The sequence below is a fragment of the Crocodylus siamensis genome, chromosome 2, assembly GCF_052110815.1.
Source record: "Crocodylus siamensis isolate JL-2025a chromosome 2, ASM5211081v1, whole genome shotgun sequence".
Classification (NCBI taxonomy): domain Eukaryota; kingdom Metazoa; phylum Chordata; order Crocodylia; family Crocodylidae; genus Crocodylus; species Crocodylus siamensis.
The window spans coordinates 173,885,434-173,907,258 of record NC_143396.1 but is presented as its reverse complement, the minus strand read 5'-3'; the positions used below and the strand labels follow the sequence as shown (position 1 = coordinate 173,907,258).

Sequence of the window (21,825 nt, the reverse complement as noted above, 5' to 3'; positions counted from 1 at the left end):
CACTGGTTACAGGGCACCACGATGATTGACTTCCTTCAACCACCACCATCTGGGTCCAACCACGGAGCCAATTCCCCAGCTAGCAGATCGTGGTGGACCCGAGGCTACAGTTGACCAGTTTTGCCAAGAGGTGATCATGGGATACCAAATCAAAGGCTTTTTTGAAGTCAAGATATACAACATCAATCTCCTCTCCCTTCTCCAGGTGATAGGTCACCTGGTCGTAAAAGAAATGAGATTGGTCAAGCAGGACCTACCCTCAACAAAACCGTGCTGGCTTTCCCTCATGGTGTTGCCATCAGCGAGTCCATTGAGGAGGGCCTCTTTGATGATTTTTTCTAAGACCTTCCCCAGGATAGAGATCAGGCTGATGGGCCTGTAGTTTGCCGGATCCACTTTCTTCCTTTTCTTGAAGATAGGCACCACGTTGGCCTTCTTCCAGTCTTCAGGCACTTCACCAGAGTGCCAGGAACTCTTGAAGATTCATGCCAGGGGCTGGGCTATGATGCTTGCCAGCTCCTTGAGTACCCTGGGGTATAAACCATCAGGGCCAGCTGACTTGAAGGTGTCCAGCCTCTCAAAGTGTTCCTTCATGAGGTCAGCACTGATGGAGGGCAAGGGATTGCCCTCATTCAGGCATTGCTGTCCCATAATGGGCAGGGGCAACCTGTGGGATGGATGAAAAACTGATGCAAAGTACCCATTTAGTAGGTTGGCTTTTTCCTCAGCATTGGCTGTCAGTTGTCCCTTCTGGTTTAGGAAGTGTCCAATGTTGCCCTTGCTTTTCCTACGGCTCCCCACATATCTAAGAAAGGACTTTTTATTATCCTTGATACTTGTAGCTAGTTAGGGTTCAGTCACAGCCTTGGCTTTCCTTGTTCACGGGTCCGGACTGTTGCGGAATATTCCTCTTTGGAAGTGGATCCCATCCTCCATTCTTTGTAGGTCTTTCTTTTTAGCCACAGGAGGTCCTCTAGTTACCTGGAGAGCCACAGGGGCTGCTGTGCCCTTCTGCTGCCTTTCCTCCAAGACGGAATAGCATTCGCTCGTGCATCAAGGATTGCTCCCTTGAGGAGCAACCACTCTTCCTGAACTCCCCTCCCCTTTGGGTCATGATCCCTTAGGGCCTCACCAATGCCCCCTGAGCTTGTCAGTCAGCTTTCCTGAAGTTGAGGACTTCTGTATTGCTGACTGTCTTGCCAGCTTTACGGCAGATAGTGAATGTGATCAGCTCATGGTTTCTGTCACCCAGCTTCCCATCGATGTTAGGGTGCCGATTAGGTTGTCCCTGGTTGCTAGTACCTCTCGTTGGCCCGTAGACTTCTTGTGTCAGATGGAGGTCATCTACGCACGAGAGGAAGTTTTGCGACCTCTCGAATTTAGCTGAGCGCTCTTCCCACGAGATGCCTGGGTAGTTGAAATCTCCCATGACAACCATGGACCTGGAGCATGCGGCTTCAGCCAATTCCCTGGCAAACTCCTGGTCAAGTTCTTGACTTTGGGTGGGAGGTCTGTAGTAGACTCCCACTGTCGTATCCCCTGTGCCATGTTCTCCACAGATTTTAACCCAGAGGGTCTCCAGCCTTCCACCCTGGTTGCCAATGTCAGCTAGCAAGGATGTGTAGCTGTCTTTGACATAGAGAGCTATGCCCCGACCATTTCGTGTACTCGCTCTCTCCTCTACAGGGTATAACCATTTATACCCATGGTCCAGTCATGGGTGGAGTCCCACCAAGTCTCCGTTATCCCTATGATATCATAATTATTTGCGTTAGGCAGGAGGACAAGTTCCTCCTGTTTATTCCCCAAGCTCCTGGCGTTTGTGTACAGACAAGCAAGTGTCTCTCTGGGGGCTCTTGCCTTGCCTACCAGTTGTTCCAGGGCTGGGGCAGGGGTGGGATCCCTTAAGTGCCTTGGCCTGCTGGCTTTGCTATGTTTGCTCAGTGGGCCAGCAGTAGCAGTAGTCCCCTAATCTCCCGGTGGGCTTAGTTTAAAGCCCAGTGGAGCAGGTCAGCCAGTTTGGCTGAGAAGAGCCTCCACCCCAGCGGAAAAAGGTGGAGGCCGTTCCTTCCCAGCAGCTTGTTGCCTCTTTCACCAAAGAGCGGACTGTGGTCATGGAAGCCAAAGCCTTCCCGATGACACCAGTGCCGTGGTCTTTGGTTAACTACCCGGATCCTCCTCTTCCTCCTCAGCCTGCAGCCCGAGACTGGGAGGATAGAAGAAGACACCACCTGCGCCCTCAGATCTTTTAGCCCCACTCCCAAATCCCTGTAGTGCCTCATGACCTGGCTGGGAGCACTCCAAGCCACGTCATTGGTGCCCGCATGGATAAGGAGCATGGGATAGCAGTCAGTGGGCTGGATGAGTTTGGGGATCTTCTCCGCAATGTCTCGGATGTGAGCTCCTGGGAAGCAGCAGACTTCCTGGGCTAAGAGGTTGGAGTGGCAGATTGCCCCCTCTGCCTCCCTCAGGATGGAGTCTCCCATGATGAACATTTTGTGTTTTGTCTTGGGGAGAGCGGGGGCAGTAGCTACAGTAATGCCTGTGTTGCCTGTGGGAGCTGGCAACTCAGCAGGCTCTGCTGGGGCTGCAAGAGGTTCATACCTGTTGCATAGCTCCAGCAGGGCAGGGGCCTTGGGGCCCTTGACCACCTTGGTCCAACCCCTGGGCTGGGTAGTAAGGGAGGTCCTCAAGTCCTCCCTTATCCTGGAGGGAGACTGTGGTCTACCCTCTGTCTCCTGAGGGAGACGGGCCTGGCAGTAGGAGTCTATCTCCTGCTCGCAGTCCCTGATGGCACACAGTCTCTGGACTGTGGCCTGGAGCTCCTCCAGCTGGCATGCCAGAGACCCCAGTAGGGAGCAGACCTCACAAGGGGAGGTGGCTATGCTCCCGGGCCCCAAAACCTGAAAAGGCGACAGGCAACCCCTGTAGCCGAGAGCCAGGGGCTCTGTCTGCATAGAGCCCAGAACTGTGGGCTCCATCTGGGTGGAGGCCTCTGAGGAGCTGAGGGGGGGTGGGGAAAATGCAGGCCCCTCAGGGACCCTCGGGGTGTGGCTCATGCCCATCCGTGTCATGCTGCTGGTGGACTGGCTATGGGTGGGATTGGCTTCCCTAGGGTGGGGGTGCATAGGTAGGGCCTCAGCCCCTCCTGCTCACCCTCCTGCGCAAATTCCATGCTAACTCACATGCCAGGCAGACAAGCGTGCCTGTTTGTGCAGCCTGTTCGCATGGCTCCCTGCAGGGCTGGGGGAAGCAGGGGCCAGGGTGGGGTGAGACCCTGGTCTGCCACCCAGGCCTCCACCAGCCACCAGAGCAGGCAGCTCCCCTCCTGGCTGCACTGGCAGTGCAGCTGGTGCTTCCAGGCAGCTCCAGCAGCAAGTGGCAGCGAGCCTGTGGTGGTGGTCCTGTGGGCCTCTGTGGCCTCTCCCCCATGTTCAGATGTTGGCCCTGCAGAGGCAAGAGACAGAAGGCTTTTGTGAGTCTTTGCAACATTTGAGAGATAAGATGCTCTCCTCCAGGGGCTCTGCACTGCCTGGCCTCAGATTGGAGGCTGGCCATGTGCAAGTGTCCAAGGATCATGGTAAGCTGGCCAGGCAGGCCTGGGCTCAGGTGGATGCCGCCCAAGCCTCTTGTCCTTGCTTGTTCCCTGGGGGCTGGCCTCAGGCCGCCTTCCCCTTCCCAGGGTGGGCCAGGCCAGGCTGCTGGCAGCACCCGCTGTTGCAGCTCCCGTCCCTGATGACCATTGCCCCTCCACCAAGCCCACCACTCTGCTGCATAGCCACCCAGCCCAAGCATCTGGGATTGGGGCACACAGGGTTCCTAGACAACTGGGGTGAGGAGCTGACTGCACCCTTGCTCTCCCCCGCCCTCCCTGCTGGGGGCCTCTCTGGTGAGGTGCCCCAGGGCCAGCCACCCACCACACTGCCACTTCACCCTGAGCATACCCATGCTGTGTGTGCTGTGGGTGGTGTGTGATGGGCTATTTTTGCAGATGGAGGCCTGCCCAGGATGTTACACCCTGCTGCTGCTGATACTGCTGGTGCCCCAGGCACACCTGCACTCCTGTACTGGGACCCTGAGCTACAGCAGCTCAGGGGGCAAGCTCAGCCTGCCCTGCAACCTCCGTGGCTACCTGGAGGGCTATCTGTTACAGAGCTACACATTCCTGTGTAGAGCTACACATTCCTAACCCCAGCATGTAAATAGCTGCCAGAATTTACACCTTCCTCAGCACATGAGAGGCCCATGCCATTGCCCAGCGGTGGGGACATGGGCTGCTCAGTAAGGGTCTGACCTGTGTCCCACCTCTGTGTGCTTTGGGGGGAAACCTGGGGCCAGGGGAGTGCAGGCAGTGGGGGGGCAAGGAGGGGGGCTGGGGGCAGAGGCAGGGGCAAGGAGGCTTCCCACATCCCAGTTTGGAACTTACCATGGGTCCAGGGCCAGTGAGACTGGTGGCTCAGCGTGGGGCTCCCTATGCCAGGCAGTGTCCAGCTCCACCTGCTGTTCATGGACTGCAGTGGGCTGGGGGCTGGTGCCTAGTGAGGACCCCCCTGGGGAGCTTCTGGTTCTGCTGGCAGCCAGCAGTGGTATGGCCAGCCACTCCTCATGGATGGCTGTGGGGTGGGGCTGAGGCTGAGGCAGCTACTGGCCAGGGCTTCCCAGGCTGCCAGTGGGCACAGCAGCCAGAGAGGAGTGCAGGGCAGGGTGAAGGCCCAAGGTGCTCTCCCCTGGTGACATGTCACCAGAGGTGTCAGGGTGGGGTGCAGGCTCTTGGGGCAACAAAATGCAGGTCAGCACCCGCATGAAGGGCATGGTCCTAGGGGCTCCACCGGACCAACGATTGTGGCCAGTCACAACCACCCTCTGGGCCTGCCAGACCTTAGCCTTCATGCAGCACTGCTGCACTGACCAGGAGTGGCCCCCCGCACACATCCCAGCTGCCAGGGCCTCATAAATGTGGGTGTTCGAGCTTCTGCCTTGAGTAAACTGCCTGAGGCCATACTTTTCACTTCACAGGGGAGTGTACCTCCTCTTGGGTCCAGCTGGCACCCTGGGGCTCCAGATGGGTGGGTGCACATGGATGGTGCTAGGGCTGGACATGGGGAAGGAGGAGGATGTCATGCCCTGCACCAGCTGACTGGACCCCTGGCCCTGTGCTGCTGGCGCAGGAGAACTGGCAGCAGCACCCCCAAAAGGGGCATGGCCAGGGTGTCACAGCCATGCAGCCAAGGTGCTTCACTTCAGTCCTGCAAAGAGAGAAGTGTGGGTGGGTGAGCAGCAGTAGGTGCTGGTCCTGATGGCATAGCCAGCAAAGCCAGCAGCTATGGGGGGATTACAGGGCTGGGCAAAGGATGCAGTCAGCTTCAGCCCTTGGGAGCACCTATCTGTGGCCAGAGAGCGGCTCAGGGGGGGGACAGCCCAGGTGGACCCAGCATGTGGGCTGTCTAGTGGGGCACACAGGCCTTGCTGGGGTGCTGCAGCTGCAAGCAGCTCCTGCTGGCTTCCTGGAGTGTATACCCTGAAGCACAAAATGGCTGCATACTTTTACACCTTGGAGTTAGAGACTGCCAAAGAACATCCCAGCCAGCAGCAGGACAGGGTGCCAGCCAGGAACCACTCCAGATGGTCCCCTAGTGGCTGGGCAGACCCAGCTGGGAGGCTCCTGCTATAGTGTGCAGTAACGCATCTACATTTGCATTACTGCACAGTAACTAATCGGGTACAAGTTGCCATAGTTACTGCACAGTACAGGTGTGCAGGTGTAGACACGTGCTTGTACTGCACAGTAATTTAGGTTACTGTGCATTAAATGTGCACATGCAGATGTAACCAGTGGGATACTCCTAACTCAAGATGAAGACAAAATTCAGTAAATTGGGAAGCAATGCTAACATCAGACCTAGGATGTTTGAAGAAACAATACTGCAAAAGACACGGTTAAAGTGAATGACCTTCAAATATCTCTTGAGAACTAACAGAATTGGATGGAATACATAGAAGAGCTGCTGTTTCCAATACAAGAAATATAAGTTTTCTTATAATACAGGGTATTGTTTGACCTGAGGCAGAAGCAGTATTTATGCTTAGAAATAAAAATGTGCATTGGACTTATTTCTCTCCCAAAAGACACAATGTCTTAATGGGACATAATAGACATTTAAGACTGGGAAAATATATTTTCAAAGAAGCTATTTGGACTTAGCTTTCGTCCAGACTTTGATTTTGATCAAAGGGACAAAATTCCTGTAGGCTAAAGTAAAAGTTCTCAGCTCCGGAACTGTGACATGGAAGTTTCATGTCCTACACAGTACAGAAGCCTTAAAAAGCCAAGAAAACAAGATAAATATCCTAGTTTACCATCTTATAATTTTACTGTTGGCATTAAAGGAAGAGATAAAAGAGCCTATCTTCAAGAAAGGGAGGAAAGTAGATCCGGCAAACTATAGGCCCATCAGCCTGATCTCTATCCTGGGGAAGGTCTTAGAAAAATCATCAAAGAGGCCATTCTTAACATCCTGAGGGATAGCCAGCATGGGTTTGTTGAAGGTAGGTCCTGCCTGACCAATCTTATTTCCTTTTATGACCAAGTGACCTATCACCTGGACAAGGGAGAAGAGATTGATGTCATATATCTTGACTTTAAAAAAGCCATCAATCTGGTATCCCATGATCACCTCTTGGCAAAACTGGCCAACTGCAGCCTCAGCCTCACCACGATCCACTAGCTGGGGAATTGGCTCTGTGGTTGGACCCAGAGGGTGGTGGTTGAAGGAAGTCAATCATCGTGGTGCCCTGTAACCAGTGGGGTCCCTCAAGGCTCTGTCCTTGGGCCTATATAGTTTAACATCTTCATTAATGATGTGGACATTGGAGTCAGAAGTGGACTGGCCAAGTTCGCCGATGATACCAAACTTTGGGGTAAAGCATCCACACCTGAGGACAGGAGGGCAATCCAGGCTTACCTTGACAGGCTCAGGAAACAGGCAGATGAGAACCTGATGGTGTTTAACACCAAAAAATGCAAGGTTCTCCACCTTGGGAGGAAAAACCTGCAGCATCCTTATAAGCTTGGCAAAGCTACGCTGGCTAGCACTACAGATGAAAGGGACTTGGGGGTCATGATTGACCACAAGATGAACATGAGCCGTCAGTGTGATGCTGTGGCTAGTAAAGCGACCAAAACGCTGGCTTGCATCCATAGATGCTTCTCAAGGAAATCCCGGGACGATATTCTCCCGTTGTACTCGGCCTTGGTGAGGCCACAGATGGAGTACTGCATCCAGTTTTGGGCTCCACAATTCAAAAAGGATTTGGAGAAGCTTGAGAGAGTCCAGAGGAGAGCCACGCGCATGATCAGAGGTCAGGAAAACAGACCTTATGACGACAGGCTGAGAGCTATGGGACTCTTCATCCTGGAAAAGCACAGGCACAGGGGTGATCTGATGGCCACCTATAAGTTTATCAGGGGTGCTTACCAGGATCTGGGGGAACATCTGTTCACCAGAGCGCCCCAAGGGATGACAAGGACCAGCGGTTGTAAACTCCTCCATAACCAATTCGGGTTGAACATAAGGAAGAGCTTCTTTATTGTCCGAGACCCCGAGGTTTGGAATAGATTGCCACTGGAGGTGTTTGAAGCACCTACCCTGAACACCTTCAAAAGATATCTGCATATTTATCTTGCTGGGATCCTATGATTCCTGCTGACTTCCTGCCCCTGGGGAAGGGGGCTAGACTCGGTGATCTTCCAAGGACCCTTCCAGCCCTAATGTCTATGAACTCTATGAGTTCTTTGATTAGCAAGTGTTATTTTCATTTTTTGCATCTTCAGCAGCTTGAGATGCAGGTGATTCAAGTGAAAGTAGTGGCAAGAGTGTTTGACACCATCTATTTTATGGAGGCCACAGATGTACATGAATAGAAGTATTGCCTAGTTTAAATAGTAAAGAACCTGACTGTGGCCTAATGTTTAGGCTGATATATATAACCTGATGCTTGAAATGGAAGTAATCTTTCTTTCTCTTGAATTTGTCTCAGGAAAAATAGTAATGCAGAGTCAATAGTTCCTTACAGGTAGCAATGAATAAGTGCAGCATGGACAAGAAATAGCACTGCAATTCCAAACAAAACGGTGTTCTTCATCTTATCTGATAATCCCAAATACACAGAGCAATTTGGAAACACAAGCCCAGATTTTCAGAAGCGGAAACCAAGAGTTATGCTGCTATACCCACACATACCTAAATAAGTGATCTGATATTCAAAATGAAAAGTTGCCTAAATATGGATTTAGGAACTTAATATTAGATATATACTTTTAAAATCTTGGCCACAAGCACTTGAAATGCTTGAGGTAGCTTCTGCTAAAGCTACTATTAACAAAAAATCACAGGATATCTTAAATCCACATAAAGTTCTAGAAATCCTTATTTATACTAAATATATTTCATGCTAATTATACAGATTTAATAAAAATGTTGAAGCAATATTGATGAAGTCTGTAACGTGATAAAAGTTATATATAATCTGAGTTAATAAACTGTCAGTTGGTTTTCAAATAAAAAAATCATTATCTATTCTTTGCTTGCTTCTACTATGAGCCTAAATTAGTCAGAACACACTTTCAAAGTTGGTCACTTTCAATTTGCAAACATGCATTTGAATACCTTGATTTTATGTAGGTTAATATCCATTCATGAGATAGTCAAAGGTACTTGCATATTTTACTATGGTAATCTGATTCTGAATAATAATAAATACTTATTTCATAATAATTGATTTATCTAGGACAAATTGTGCACAAATTGTGAAAAAAAAATCATTAATTTTTTACCATGTTCTGCATTTTTCTTTCTTTTACGTTTGCTGTTTTGCTAATCCCAAGTGCCATATTCAATGTAAAAGTACCACGTATTCCACTCCAAACAATAACAGCTCCCCAGTGCCAGTTAAATCCATAGCCAAGGTGACGTAGCAGAGGGCTCAGCAACAAAATAACTAGAAACCTGAATGCATAATAGAACATAATAAACAAAAATATTAATAATGAAAGAGAGATATAGCTCTGTGTGCAGGCAGCATACTGAAAGCACTTCAGTCCCTACTTTCTTACAAACTCTCCTAACATATTTGCATGCATGCTGAACATGAGAGACAAAATGGAACCTGGCAAGACACCCAACTACAGTACTCTTAGTGGGGAGAAGCCACTTTCCCACAACATTTGCTAAGAACACTGAGCCAGGAAAGAACACTGCCACCCAAAACCTGAAACCATTCCCTCCTATCATGAACTACAGTGAAGCAGTAACATTTTATAATAATGAGGCAGAAGGCTGTGAATACCTGTAACAATATTAACACGGATACCTAATTTTTATTCATTACCAAAGGATCACCATTTCCCTTTAATGCCAGTACATTTTCTGTAAAACTGTAGCTAGACTGGCAATATCAAGGTGGTGTGTCATATAGGTACTTTGAAAATGACACCACTCCAATTTTCTCTGTAAACTTAAGCAAGAATCTGGTCAGTGGTTGATATCCAGATATTCAATTTAGAATGAGGTTTTTCTGAGCAAAGGTCACAGAGCTTCTACCTTAAGGGTAACCTTCCATCCTGTTCCTTTCCTAAGAGGGTGGCTGATATTCTTCTCCAGCAATTCCTCCTCATTCACCTTCACCAGTGTCACAAGTATGACCCAGACAAGATGGGTCAGGTTTCAAAACCAAGTGTCATTAACTAGGGAGTCCAAAGACTAGGGGTTAGACAGGGATGAAGAAAGAAGCTAGGCCAGTGGTTCTCAATCTTGTTAGACTCAAGGCAGTTCTCCATAACTTTTGTGAATTGAACAGAACCCCATGTCAAAAATGTATTTGTTTACTATCAGGGATCCTGGTTTTCCCTGATAAAAAAATAGTAAATTCTCTGATTAAATCCATTATTAAAATGAAAGGCATATATATGTGTGTGTGTGTACAGGCATCAGTCAAACACAATGTTTTATTCATATATTTACAGTTGTAAAGCAATCTGGAAACCTATCAGTGGCTCAGTCACTATAATAAAATATATTTTAAATACCTATACATTTTGGTATTTAATTTTGGTATTTTTATTAGGGGCATGTGAAGCGGGCCCTATTCAGATTTGGATTCAGCCCAAATCAGGGACAGTGATTTGATTCATTGATTCAGATCACTGTCCCTGATTTAATTCAGCCAAATCCGAATCTGAAAATTTGATGCTGATTTGGAGAATCAGCGATTCAGACATAGACACAGCTTTAAAAGTTTTTTCTACATATCTTGAGATAGCAGGTGCGGCTTGTGAACACTGCGATGGTGGGGCATATGGAGCATCCCACAGGAGTGCGGGGGAGCCCTCCACATGCTCAGTGGTGAACCTGGAAGAGGACTGGAAGTGCTTCTGGAAGTACTTCCAGTCCACTTCCAAGTCTGCCAGGGAGTGCACGAGGGGCCCCCCTATGCCCCCCTGCCTCGGCGATCAGCCACAAGGGGACCCTGGGTGCCCCCACCAGATCTAGGAGGCATCAGTCACCAAGCTGAGGGGGTGCAGGGGCACCCCCACATGCTCCCTGGTGGACCCGTAAGTGGACCAGCGAAAGTGTTTCTGGTCCACTTCCGGGTCTGCTGCCGAGCGTGCTGGGGAGCCCTCCCCCGCACTTCAATGGGATGCTCCATGCACCCCCAGCATTGCAGTGTTCACAAGCCGCCAGGTACCTAGAGATATGTAGAAAAAACATTTAAAGCAGGCTCTACGTTTGAATCTCTGAATCTTTCCAAATCTCTCCAATCAGAGGGCTCTGATTCAATTCGAAGAGATTAAAGGATCCACACCCACAGCCCCCTGGCTCTGCTGGTGCCCCTCACACCCCCCTCCCAGCCCCCTGGACCTGCTGGTGCCCCTCACTCCCTCCCTACAGCACCCAAGACCTGCTTGTGCCCCTTGCCCCCCACCCATAGCCCCCTGCCCCCCCAGCCCTGCCAGAGGGGGTCCCCAGCTGCCAGGGATATGGGGCCAGGGACCCAGTTCCACAGCCTACTGCAGAAGTGCTGGAGCCCCAGGTGCTGCAGCGAAGTGGAGCATGGAGCCCAGCTCCCCTTCACCTTGGGAAACATGGCTGGAGTAAAACCCATGGGCGGGGGGGCAGATGCAGGCTGCCCAGTGTGGGCTTGGGTGGGGGGTGGGTGGAGCTGGCTCCCCACTGCTGTGTGCACTCCTGGGGAGGAGAGGGGGGACCTGTGCCCTCCACATCTATGCGTGGGGCCAGTGTGGGCTACCTGCTGTGGGTTCAGGCTCGCTGCCCTGCTGCTCTCCCCCCAGGACCTACCTCTGAGGGCTTGTAAGCAGGACCCGCATAGCAGGGCAGAGCAGGGCCAGGTGTGGAAGCTCAGTGCTGCTGTGAGCCCCATGTCCCAGAGCAGTGAGGGGCATAACCCTGCGCCACTGCCCTGTGGTGGGCAGGGAACACCTTGCCAGAGCAGCATAGAGCTTGCAGCAGCAAGGAGCTTCCCTGCCTGGCTGCACTCTGCCTTGCTGCACCAGCTCCTGCCCACGGGGCCACGGAGGCCCCAAGAGGAGGGCAGCAGTGTGGGGAGCCCAAGCCCATAGCAGGTAGCCCACACCTGCCCCACGCATAGATCTGGGGGTCATGGGTCTGCCTGCCCCACCAGGAGTGTGCAGCGGCAGGGAGCCAGCCCCATACCCCCGCCTCCTTGATGAGCCACCTGTGGCCCTGTCCTGCTCCCTGCGGGGGCCATGTGGCTGCATATTCTAGCACTGAGCTGCAAGCTCCCCAGCCCCAGCCCTGCCCAATTCACTACCTCCTTCCCTTCCTATGAGGGCCTCAATTCCTTCCCCCCTGCTAGACTGACCTGTGAAAGCTGCTCTCCAGACTGCCAGGTGGCCAAGTGCATATACATTAGGGCTGTGTGAAATTTCAGCAGCTGTTTTGTTTCAGAGGTGTTTCGGGCCATTTTGGTGCCTGAAACACTGAATCTTAATTGAAACAGAAGACTCCAAAATATCTCTGAAACAAAACAAGGCATCAAAATGTTTCAGAAATGTTTTGGAAAATTTCAGAATTTCGGAGCTGGGCTTGCAGAGGAACAGCTGTACACTGCTGCCCTGCCACATGACTCAGCTCCGCAGGGAGCAGAGATCCACGCCACGGGTCTCCTTGCCCTCCTTGCCACTACTGCCCACCCTGCACTGCCCCAATGATGCGGGGCTGCACAGGGCAGGCAGTGGCAGCGAGGAGACCCCCAGAGTGGATCTCTGGCCCCTGCAGAACCAGGTCATGCAACAGGACAGTGCTGGTCCCTGCTCTGAGACCTTAGCTCTGGCAAGGAGCAAAAATCCAGGACAGTGCAGAGTGGGCAGCAGTGGCAAGGAGACCCCTATGTGGATTTCTGCTTCCTGTGGAACCAGGTCACATGGCAAGGCAGTGCTGGTCCCTGCCACATGACCTGACTCCACAGGGAACAGAGATCCATGCTTGGGTCTCTTTTCTGCCACTGCCTGCCCTGAGCAGCCCCATGTCACCAGAGCAGTGCAGGGTGGGCAGCGGCGGTGAAAAAAACCCCTGGTGCAGATCTCTGCTCCCTGCAGAGCCAAGTCACATTGCAGGGACCAGCAGGCTTGCTCGCTGCTCTGAGCTGCTTCCCTGCCCCTCAACCCGGCATGATAGGAATCAGAGATCTGCACGGGGGTGTCCTCGCCTGCATGGTGGGCAGCAGCCCTCCCCTGGATGAGCAATCCACACCCCCCATCCTGGTCCTCACTGGGACCCTGCAGCCCCGAAGCTTGCAGCCCATTCAAAACAGATCTGGAGGAGATTCAATACAGATTCAGCTGAAATGAAACAGGACAGTGATGCAAAACACTGAAACAAATCACTGTCCTCCAAAACGGATGAATCCGAAACTGAATCAAAACTGTTTCACACAGTTCTAATATACATGCGCATAGCGACCCTTGCCTGACTGCTCCCCTCCCGCTCCCCAGCTCCCTGCAGGCTGGAACTCTGCAGAGAGCTTTTTGCAAAACTGCAAAATCCACGTTTCTCTGTTAAAATGAGAAACCCATGCTTTTTCCCAGTAAAAGAGGAAATCAGCATTTTTCTCCATTTTCCCATGTGAAACCCAGATCCCTGTTTATTATGATACTTACTTGCTTGAAGGGGAGTCAGGAAGGAAGAGAAGCAGTTAGTAGGGAAGAGCCTGTGCCGCTGTGAGTGGGTAAAAAGAGCAACTGAAAGGGAAGAGCCTGAACCTATCTCCTCACTGGGACCAGTGCTTATCTTGCTTATCTCCTCTCTACTACTGGCATCCTTCAAAGACTGTTGCAGCACCCCAGAGTGCTGCAGCACCCTGATCAAGAATTATTGATCCCCTGGGAAAGGGAATTCTAGGCAAGGGAGCAGGGAACAAGGAACCAGTAACTAGTCTTGGAGACAAGGAACCAAATTAGAGAGCAAGAAACAAAGGATAAGAAGCACCAAAGTGAGACAGAATAGGAACCTGCCTTGCGGGGAGCCTTCAGAACACTGCAAAAATAAGGAGCAGCCATACCCAAGCATTTTAACTGAGGCAAGACAGAGAAATGTGGCAGCCAGCAGCCAGTGTCCCCCAGGGAATCACTCCAGAATGGGAGCTTGTCTAACTGCCACCCTGAGTCCTGACAACCAGCCAGGCAGGACAAAGATCACAAGACAGTCTTGGAACAAAGTGTTCCCAATGTAACTAAACTAAGAGAAGATGGGATCCTTTTTGAATTCCTCTTTCCAAGTCTACATTATTTTGTCTGTAAAATCTGATATTACTTCCCATAAGATTTAAAATAGAGAATGAAGGCTTCTTAGGTTAATTAGCCTGTCCTAATCAACCTGAGGACACTATATACCACACCATTATGTTTTCCCTAATATTTTATAGATAAAATTTGCACGATACTACATGCCAAGATTTTAAAAATATTTACAAGATAAACACTTAACGATAACTGAAACAAAAAATAAAAATTCTAGAGACTGAGAACTTTGGCGCACCACCTGCATAAGAAGTCTTATAGAAGAAACCACCCACAATTTTAAGTCCCTGCTAGGTGCCCAGATAACAATCATGATTGGAAAATTTGTGATGAGCATATCATGCATCTTATATGGAAATCTGTAAAGAAAAAGACCTGAAGAAAGCAGCTAAAGCCATGCTGCATGAAATAAGCCTCAACAACCTCAAGCTTTGAGTTGCAGTTTTTCCAGATGTATAGAAATGAGTAATACAATCAGATAATCATTTAAACATGGATTTCATCAACAGGTAGAATGTATTATGATGACCCAATTCTGCATTAAATATTTCACAGAACAACTTCTCCATCTCTTCATATAGCTGGAATACAAGAGTTCAAAGAGTTATATGGCTTTTGGTTTGCTCCAGATCAAGGTTTGGCAAAAATAGCCTATAAACAAGGGTTCACTGAAAGCTTATAACATTCTAAGTACTGCTGTAATGCTAACAAATTACTGTTGTTAGTCTGCTGTATAAAATGAAAAAGAGAAAAATGTATAAGACACCTCAACATGCCACTGCCTATACACCCAATGAAAGTGAATTACAATTTAAATATTTTTAAAAGTCACATGAGCTATCATCATTTTAATAAGGTAGGAAGGGATAGATATAAACACAGATGTAAATAGGAATTCTTACCTTATAAGACTCAATGCAGCGTAGAGAGGAATGATATACAAATCATGAACTGTTATATACTCAAATGTTTTTTCAGCTATTACAATTCCAAAGATAATAAATACCAGACAATGAGCCAAAAATGTTAGCGTTGCCCAGAACCTGCATGAAAAGAAAAATATACAGGTAAATATAAAACAGCACCATTGGTAAACAATACCTTCATTTCAGAATTAGTATTACTGTATTGGTTGTTTTCAGCCTTCTGTAGATGTAAGAACTTTTCAACGCTGCCCCCATCATCATGTGTTATTTACTGCTACAGGATACTATCATTGCAGTCAAGAATGTAAGAGTTAAAAAGGGATGGGACATTTATGTGGGAAATAAGAACATCTCAAATTATAATAGCAAATGCTATAAAAAGCATTGGAATGGTTTTAAAACTTCAGACTTTTTAAGGCCCAAAGTGAATCTTGAGTTATTTGGAGACTTCTCTGAATAACAGATTATCCCACATCTGCCTACTATTTATGACTTCTTTAATGGCATCTAGGGCTGGCCATTGTCAGAAATAAAAGGCATTTATAGACTTGCTCCAGAAGGTGTGGAGGGGGGCACTTTAATTAGTGCAGCTCTGACAGATGTGCTAATTAAAAGCTCCTGGAGTGTCACATGTATCAATGTTCCTGTGCTGAACAATGGCAGTGGGGCACTTTGAACTAAAGATCTTTGAATAAGCTTTAAATAAAAGCACCCTGCCGCCATTTTTCAGTGCAGGGACGCTGATACACGTGACACTGGAGTCTGCTGGAGCGTGGTAATTACTATGCTCCAGCAGACTCGATTAATCGAGTAATTACAGTGCATTGGAGCAGTCTCCCTGCATGTGTATAGGAGCTCACTGGCCCCAAACTAACTCCCCTTTAGGCTGGGAAATAGCATGTACACACCTAACCTTAGCCAAACAGTGGGATTTGGGCCACTTACAATGATTTCATACCCTATTCTCCCTGCTTTGTCTTGTCCATCTGAATGTGCTCAGAAGAATCTGCTCTAGTCACTTATTCCCAGTAGCCTAGTGGTGGGGGAAGACCCAGGTTCTGAGCCCTGTTACTCTGAAAGGAACTCAAAACTGCATCTCCTAAATCCCAGCGAAGTGTTCTTAACACCAGGTGATAGGCAAGACATTACCAAGAGCACCTTTTCTCTCTCTGCCACCATCCTCAATGATACTAAATGTTGTATATAATAGGCACTGGATAAAGTGGGATAAAAATTGTATATCACATTATTTTCCCTAATATTTTATTGATAAAATTTACATGCTACTACATAACAAGATTCAAAACATTTTTAAAAGGTAAGTGCTAAATGATAACTGGAACAAAAAGATAAAATTCGAGAGGCTGAAAGTTTTGGCGCTCCACCTGGGTAAAAGGTCATCTAAAAAAGACCGCCCACAATTTTAAGCCCCTGCTAGGTGCCCAGGCAACAATCATGATTTGATAATTTGTGAGGAGAATATCATGCATCTTATATGGAAACCCATAAAGAAAAAGATTGACGCTAAAGCCATGCTGCATGAAATGAGCCTCAACAACCTCAAACTTTGAGCTGCAATTTTGCCAGATGTATAGAAATGAGAAATACAATCACGTAAGCATTTAAACATGGATTTCATCAACAGGTAGAATTTATTATGCTGTTATTAAATGAAAACAAAAGCTAAAGCGAGGCTTTGAGGGCTTTAGGGAAAACAAAAAAAATGTTCACATTAAGTTTTTAATTATACAACTACAATGATATAGATATGAGAGTGTAAGGTGTGGGTCTTGCCTGCATACGAAAGCCTTTTTTGGCATAACCAAAGAGATTCATTTAAATGTATTTATTTTCATATACTATGGCCTTTTTGAGTTATCTGATGTTACTGGGAAAGGAGAAAGTTAAACCAAAAAAGGCAACCTTATAACAAGAATGTCCAGATTGAGGATTATGCTATTATAACTCATAAAAAAAACAACTTTCCCACGTAGACAAACTCAGTATATAGGCAAGATGACTAGCTTTTTAAATTTGAACTGTTACCACCTGACTGTGTCTGTAGTATCAATTTACCTTTGAAAACTTTAAATCACAACAGATCAGTCACTAAAACCAGTGTTTGATCATTCCAAGAGCAGAAATTACTGACACTAGGAAAATAATCTTCCATGGGGGAACTTTAGCTTGCAGGATTTGCATAGCTCCAAAAAGGCCCCATCACACAAAATTTTATAATGGAGACTTTAAGGTGATTTAATCCTTAAATTGTGTAAAGCTGATCATAAGAAACTGCAGAAAATCTGTAAAGTCTTTGTGATAAACTGGAAAAGTGAACAAGCGGGATGCAGACAAATGGAACCTAAGTGATTTATTTGAGGAAAAGTTTAAAGAACTGCACTGGGGCACTTTTTCACACCAAATCAAAACCTTTTTTCCACTATAGTTAAAAAGCTTTCTTGCAGACATCTTCCATGAAGCAGAAAAGTCTTAAGGAAACTTTTCACTACATTTTAATCAGAAGACTAGGAAGCTTTTTTTTAGCCAGTGAATTATGAACAAACTGTCTTAAGTGTCCCCACTTGAGCATACTCTACTTCTGGGGTCACTACTTCATCTGTGATCATGACATCCTTTCCAGACATATAAGTGGCAACTTACGTCCCATAGATCATGAATAGTCAATTTAAGCAAAAGTATATACTTACCTAAAGATGAATTCATCGACCCCTGGACTGAAGCTCACAGAATTTAAAAGAATTCCCAAAATAGCAAGAGAAAGAATTCCAGACATTCCAAGCCATTCAGCTAAAGAGAAAAAAAATTAGATGTTATTATTGTACTGCGTGCAGTAAACTCAATTTTAATTCATGGGTAGACATGCCTACTTAAAGTAGTAGCTTTAAATTACTTGTGGGAGATTTTTAGATGCATTACCATTTGTAGTATCCAAGTATATTAGTAAATATTAAAATATAGCATAATTAAAATAAAATATAATTCCAAGGAAAATATTTATTTTCTGGTTATTGCTTCAAACACAGATTATTCCCACTGTAGTTTTTTAAATGAGCTACAAGGAATCTACAGTTTGATTATTTTCTTACTTGACCACCAGTATTAGTAATGCTTTTACAATAGCTCTAGGAATTAGTAATATTTACTTAGTTACAATGGCTGAGTTATCCAGGAACATACTACATTTTGACTTTTTATTTCCAAGAGAATTTTTCAAATACTTTAACCTCCATTTTTCAGTGGCAGAGTACTGATCTGAAAAGAAGATTTTTTTAAACTTTATTTTTTAAGGTAATGATTACCCAAATTAATAATCATGAACACCAATATTGCTCACACTCTGCTGGCCACTTTCATGGCTGCAAAGTACATGGCACTGTCATGGCTGTAGTATTAAGAAACTTGGGGGGTTTAAACATATGCTCTGGGAGTGTGTGTACATGTGTGACGGGGGGAAATTAACATGTGTGTGTTTGTGTGTATGGGGGGAGGAGAAATTACCACTCTCCAGCAAACTCTGATGTGCTGTAATTACAATACGTCAGAGCAGCCTTGCTGCTTATGTAGAGACCCCCTTGGTTCACAGCTCTTATTTTCAAGGCTTCTAATTGTTTCAGGGCTGCTACTACAAGACTTGACGAGGATAGATAGCTGCAGTTAAACTGATTAACTCCTAGCATTTTTTAAAGCTTCTAATAGAGGCCCTTTGCCAGTAGTTTCTCCTTTGCTGATTCTGGAGCAGTTTAATAGTACAATTAATTTCAAAATAGACAGTGGCGTCAAAGATGCTACTCTTAAGCAGTTTATGAATTTAATTGATATGGAGATATATTATATTTGTTACAATGTAAACAATGACAACACATTGAGGCTGGCACTGTGTTGGCATTTTAGTAAACTATATATTTAGTCAGTATGAATTATACTGTACTCTGCTTATATGCAATATAACACTTGAATGAAAATTTATAGATTTAGATAACTAATTAGCATGTACCATGCCAAACTGAAATACTCACATTTGTTCTAATAGGTATAAACAATTCACACTGACTCTGTGAATATACCATTTCATATGATCACTGTGGACAATACTGTTTAATTCACAATAGTTCTGATACTATCCTCACAAAATCAGAGGCACAAAAAAAATAAATAAGAACTCTACCAGCTTTTTCAAGAATAAATAAAGGTGATATATTATTTGCAAAAGATCTTCAGCTAAACAATTTTGACTTTCTCTGATACCCCCCACAACCTGTCTTCTCAGTTCATTCACACTCATTCAATACAAGCAAAGAATAAAAAATCGTAAGGATACTTCTTAGTGGGCATGTCTGCACAAGATGCTTTATGGTGCAGTAGAGCTAAGCACTGTGCATTAAACATCTGCATCTACACATGCAGATGCTTACTGCAGAGTAACTGGCTCCAATCATGAGTAAATTTGCTACCTGCAAATGCAAGTAGCAAATTTACTCAAGATTACCTACTGCACAGTAGCACATGTGTAGATGCCTGACCAGGAACATATGTGCTCCCACTCAGCCAGGCAGCAGGGGGCAGGAGATTGTTCCCTGCCCCCAGAAGCTGTCTGCTACTGGGGTGGGCTCTATCCCCAGTGTCCCAGCAGGGATAATGTCCTCCTGCCCTGGCCACAGGGATCTCCTAGCTCCTGCTCTATGGTTGTGGGGCCCAGGCTGGGAGATTATTCTGTCAGCACCAGCGCTGGGAGAGAAGGATCTTCCCCTGTGTGCTGCAGGGGCCTGTTGCAAGGCTGCAGAAAGTGGGAACAGTTTGCTACTAGGAGCAACTAATCTGCTCCCACATCCCTGCACATGTAGACATATGCCCAGGAGAATTTACTCTTGAGTAGTTTACTTGAAACTAAATTGCTCCCAAATTATATGCACATGTAGATGCACCCAATATTATGTTTCCCCAAACAGAAATCCTAATAAAATACAGAACAATATACAAAACAACCAGGGTTATGGAATATTTCATTTTTTGCCTGGAAAAAAATACATACTACAAGGAAAAGTGGAGTTATAACCCTGGCCCTTGTAGAGAGATCAACTGGCTCCAGCATACTAGGAACAAAGGGAGGCAGTTGTAGGATTCTATCTTTAGACAGTATTAAGGTTGTAGCACTTCCTTGAAGAGATTGGCAGCATACAAATATTCCAGCAAAGCCTTGAGTGAATAACTTCTTAAATAAAAGACTTATGTGCATAATTTTTTTCAATTTTAAAAAGATATCAAAATAAGCCATCCTTTTTACCTAGTATTTCTTCTGTGGACTATGTCAGTCAACAGTACCTGAACTAATGACACTCATGCTTATGCCACTCTTGAACAGGCAGAAATGACCAGTGAAAGAACTGAAGCTCTGGCCACCAACCCTGCATGTCTAGTTTTACTATTGATCACTGAAATTTAACTCACAACAAATGATGTAAGTTTGGCAAGGAGAGAGAATCATTTGGAGTGAAAAATGGTGAAAGAGAAAATGCAAATTTTACCTACTCGTTGTTTAAGTGAAAAGCTTTATTTAGCATAATGCACAGAAAAAGCTGAAGCTGAACCTACCAACACAGAAAAAAATACTTGTCCTCAATATGAGATGTTTCAGAAATAGTACAACAATGCAGACAGCTAACAATGCAAAGAGCTTACAACAGCACAAACAAAACAAAAAAGGGAAAATTAGGCCAGGGGTTGGCAACTTTTTTGGGCAGAATACCAAAAAACCCTTGCAACCTCGACTTGTAAGATGCTGGCATACCAGGAACAGATGGTGGAGGAACTGCAAGGGGCCTAATCCTTGTTGTGGTAGTGAAGCCATGGGCCACTTTCCTACCTCTACCTCGAGGTACATGTGCACTTGCTGCTGGCAATGAGCCAGAACTGGCCAGTGCAGCTGCTTGCAGCCTTCCTGCTGCCTGCTGCAAGCAGCCCAGGCTCCATGGCCAGCAGCAAGGACCAGCCCAGAGCCCAAACTGGCTGTGGTGTACCAAGCAAAATGGCTTCACATGCCACACTGGCACATGTACTGAGTGTTGCTGACCCCTGGATTAGGCTGATTTTATCCACCCTGATCTTATCCACCCTGTTTTCTGAGGTTATGTTTACACTACAATTGGAAGCATGACCGCAGCATGAAGGTCCAACCTCACTTTAATGTAGTTTGCTAGGGTATCAACATTAGTGAAGCCATAGCAATATGGGTTTCAGCTACCATACTTTTTTGCTATTGATACCTGAGCCAAATAGAATGAAGCTAGTACAGGGTAAACACAATCTAAATGAATTAGGTCAATCTCTGTTTTCATGGATGTGGTTTTGGAGCATGCTCATAGAAGCAGTTAGTAGAAGCTTTCCACACAGGTTAGAGCATGTTCATGTACAGGCAGACTGAAAAAGTTCCAGTGAAGGTAGAAAACAATGTAATAAAAAGTCGGAAGAGAGGAATAGGAATGCTAGTGATTATCACAAGAGAAAACTGACACAATGGGTGCATCTACACATGCCATTAAGGCAACATGATAAACTCTGGTGCAATTTGTGCCTGAGTCAGTTGCTCCCAGGTAGAGCTTCTGCATGCGTGCCCAGGACTGCAGCAGTTTGAGCTGGGTCAGAGAGCTGGCAGCAGACTCGGGGTCAGCCCCGGGCTCTGGGTGGTAGCGTTGGATAGCAGAGGGGTTGGCTGGAGCACAAGACTGCTGAAACTGCAGAGCCATATGGCTGACCCCCCAAGCCTGCTGCCAGCCCAAGGCTGCTCTGCTATAGCTCAGACTGTTGTAGTCACCATCCACATGTGTGCTTCCACACATAAATGAGTCCACCATAAGATAGTACTGTCCCCGACAATACCATTTTACAGTGGAGTTAATTAATTTACTGTACCTAATACCAGCACACATGTAGATGGTGACACTTTACTGTGAAGTGATTTAGTCAGCTCCACAGTGAAGCACACATGTAGATGCACCCAGTGTGAAGCAGCAAAGGCCTAGTCCTGCTACAAGCAGCAGCAGGGTTTAC

General features: G+C 46.6%; 1 protein-coding gene across 1 annotated transcript in view; it reads right to left on the bottom strand.

Moving 5' to 3' along the window:
- The window catches only part of LOC149871352 (solute carrier family 9 member C1-like), a 200,449-nt gene that overhangs the window by 146,400 nt on the left and 32,224 nt on the right, over nt 1–21,825 (bottom strand). Inside the window, exons 6-8 of the mRNA XM_090034612.1 lie at nt 17,469–17,568; nt 14,737–14,877; nt 8,861–9,005 (exon numbers count right to left, since the gene is read on the bottom strand). Of these exons, the coding sequence (XP_089890738.1) occupies nt 8,861–9,005; nt 14,737–14,877; nt 17,469–17,568 (386 nt within the window). The remainder of the gene's footprint in view (nt 1–8,860; nt 9,006–14,736; nt 14,878–17,468; nt 17,569–21,825) is intronic.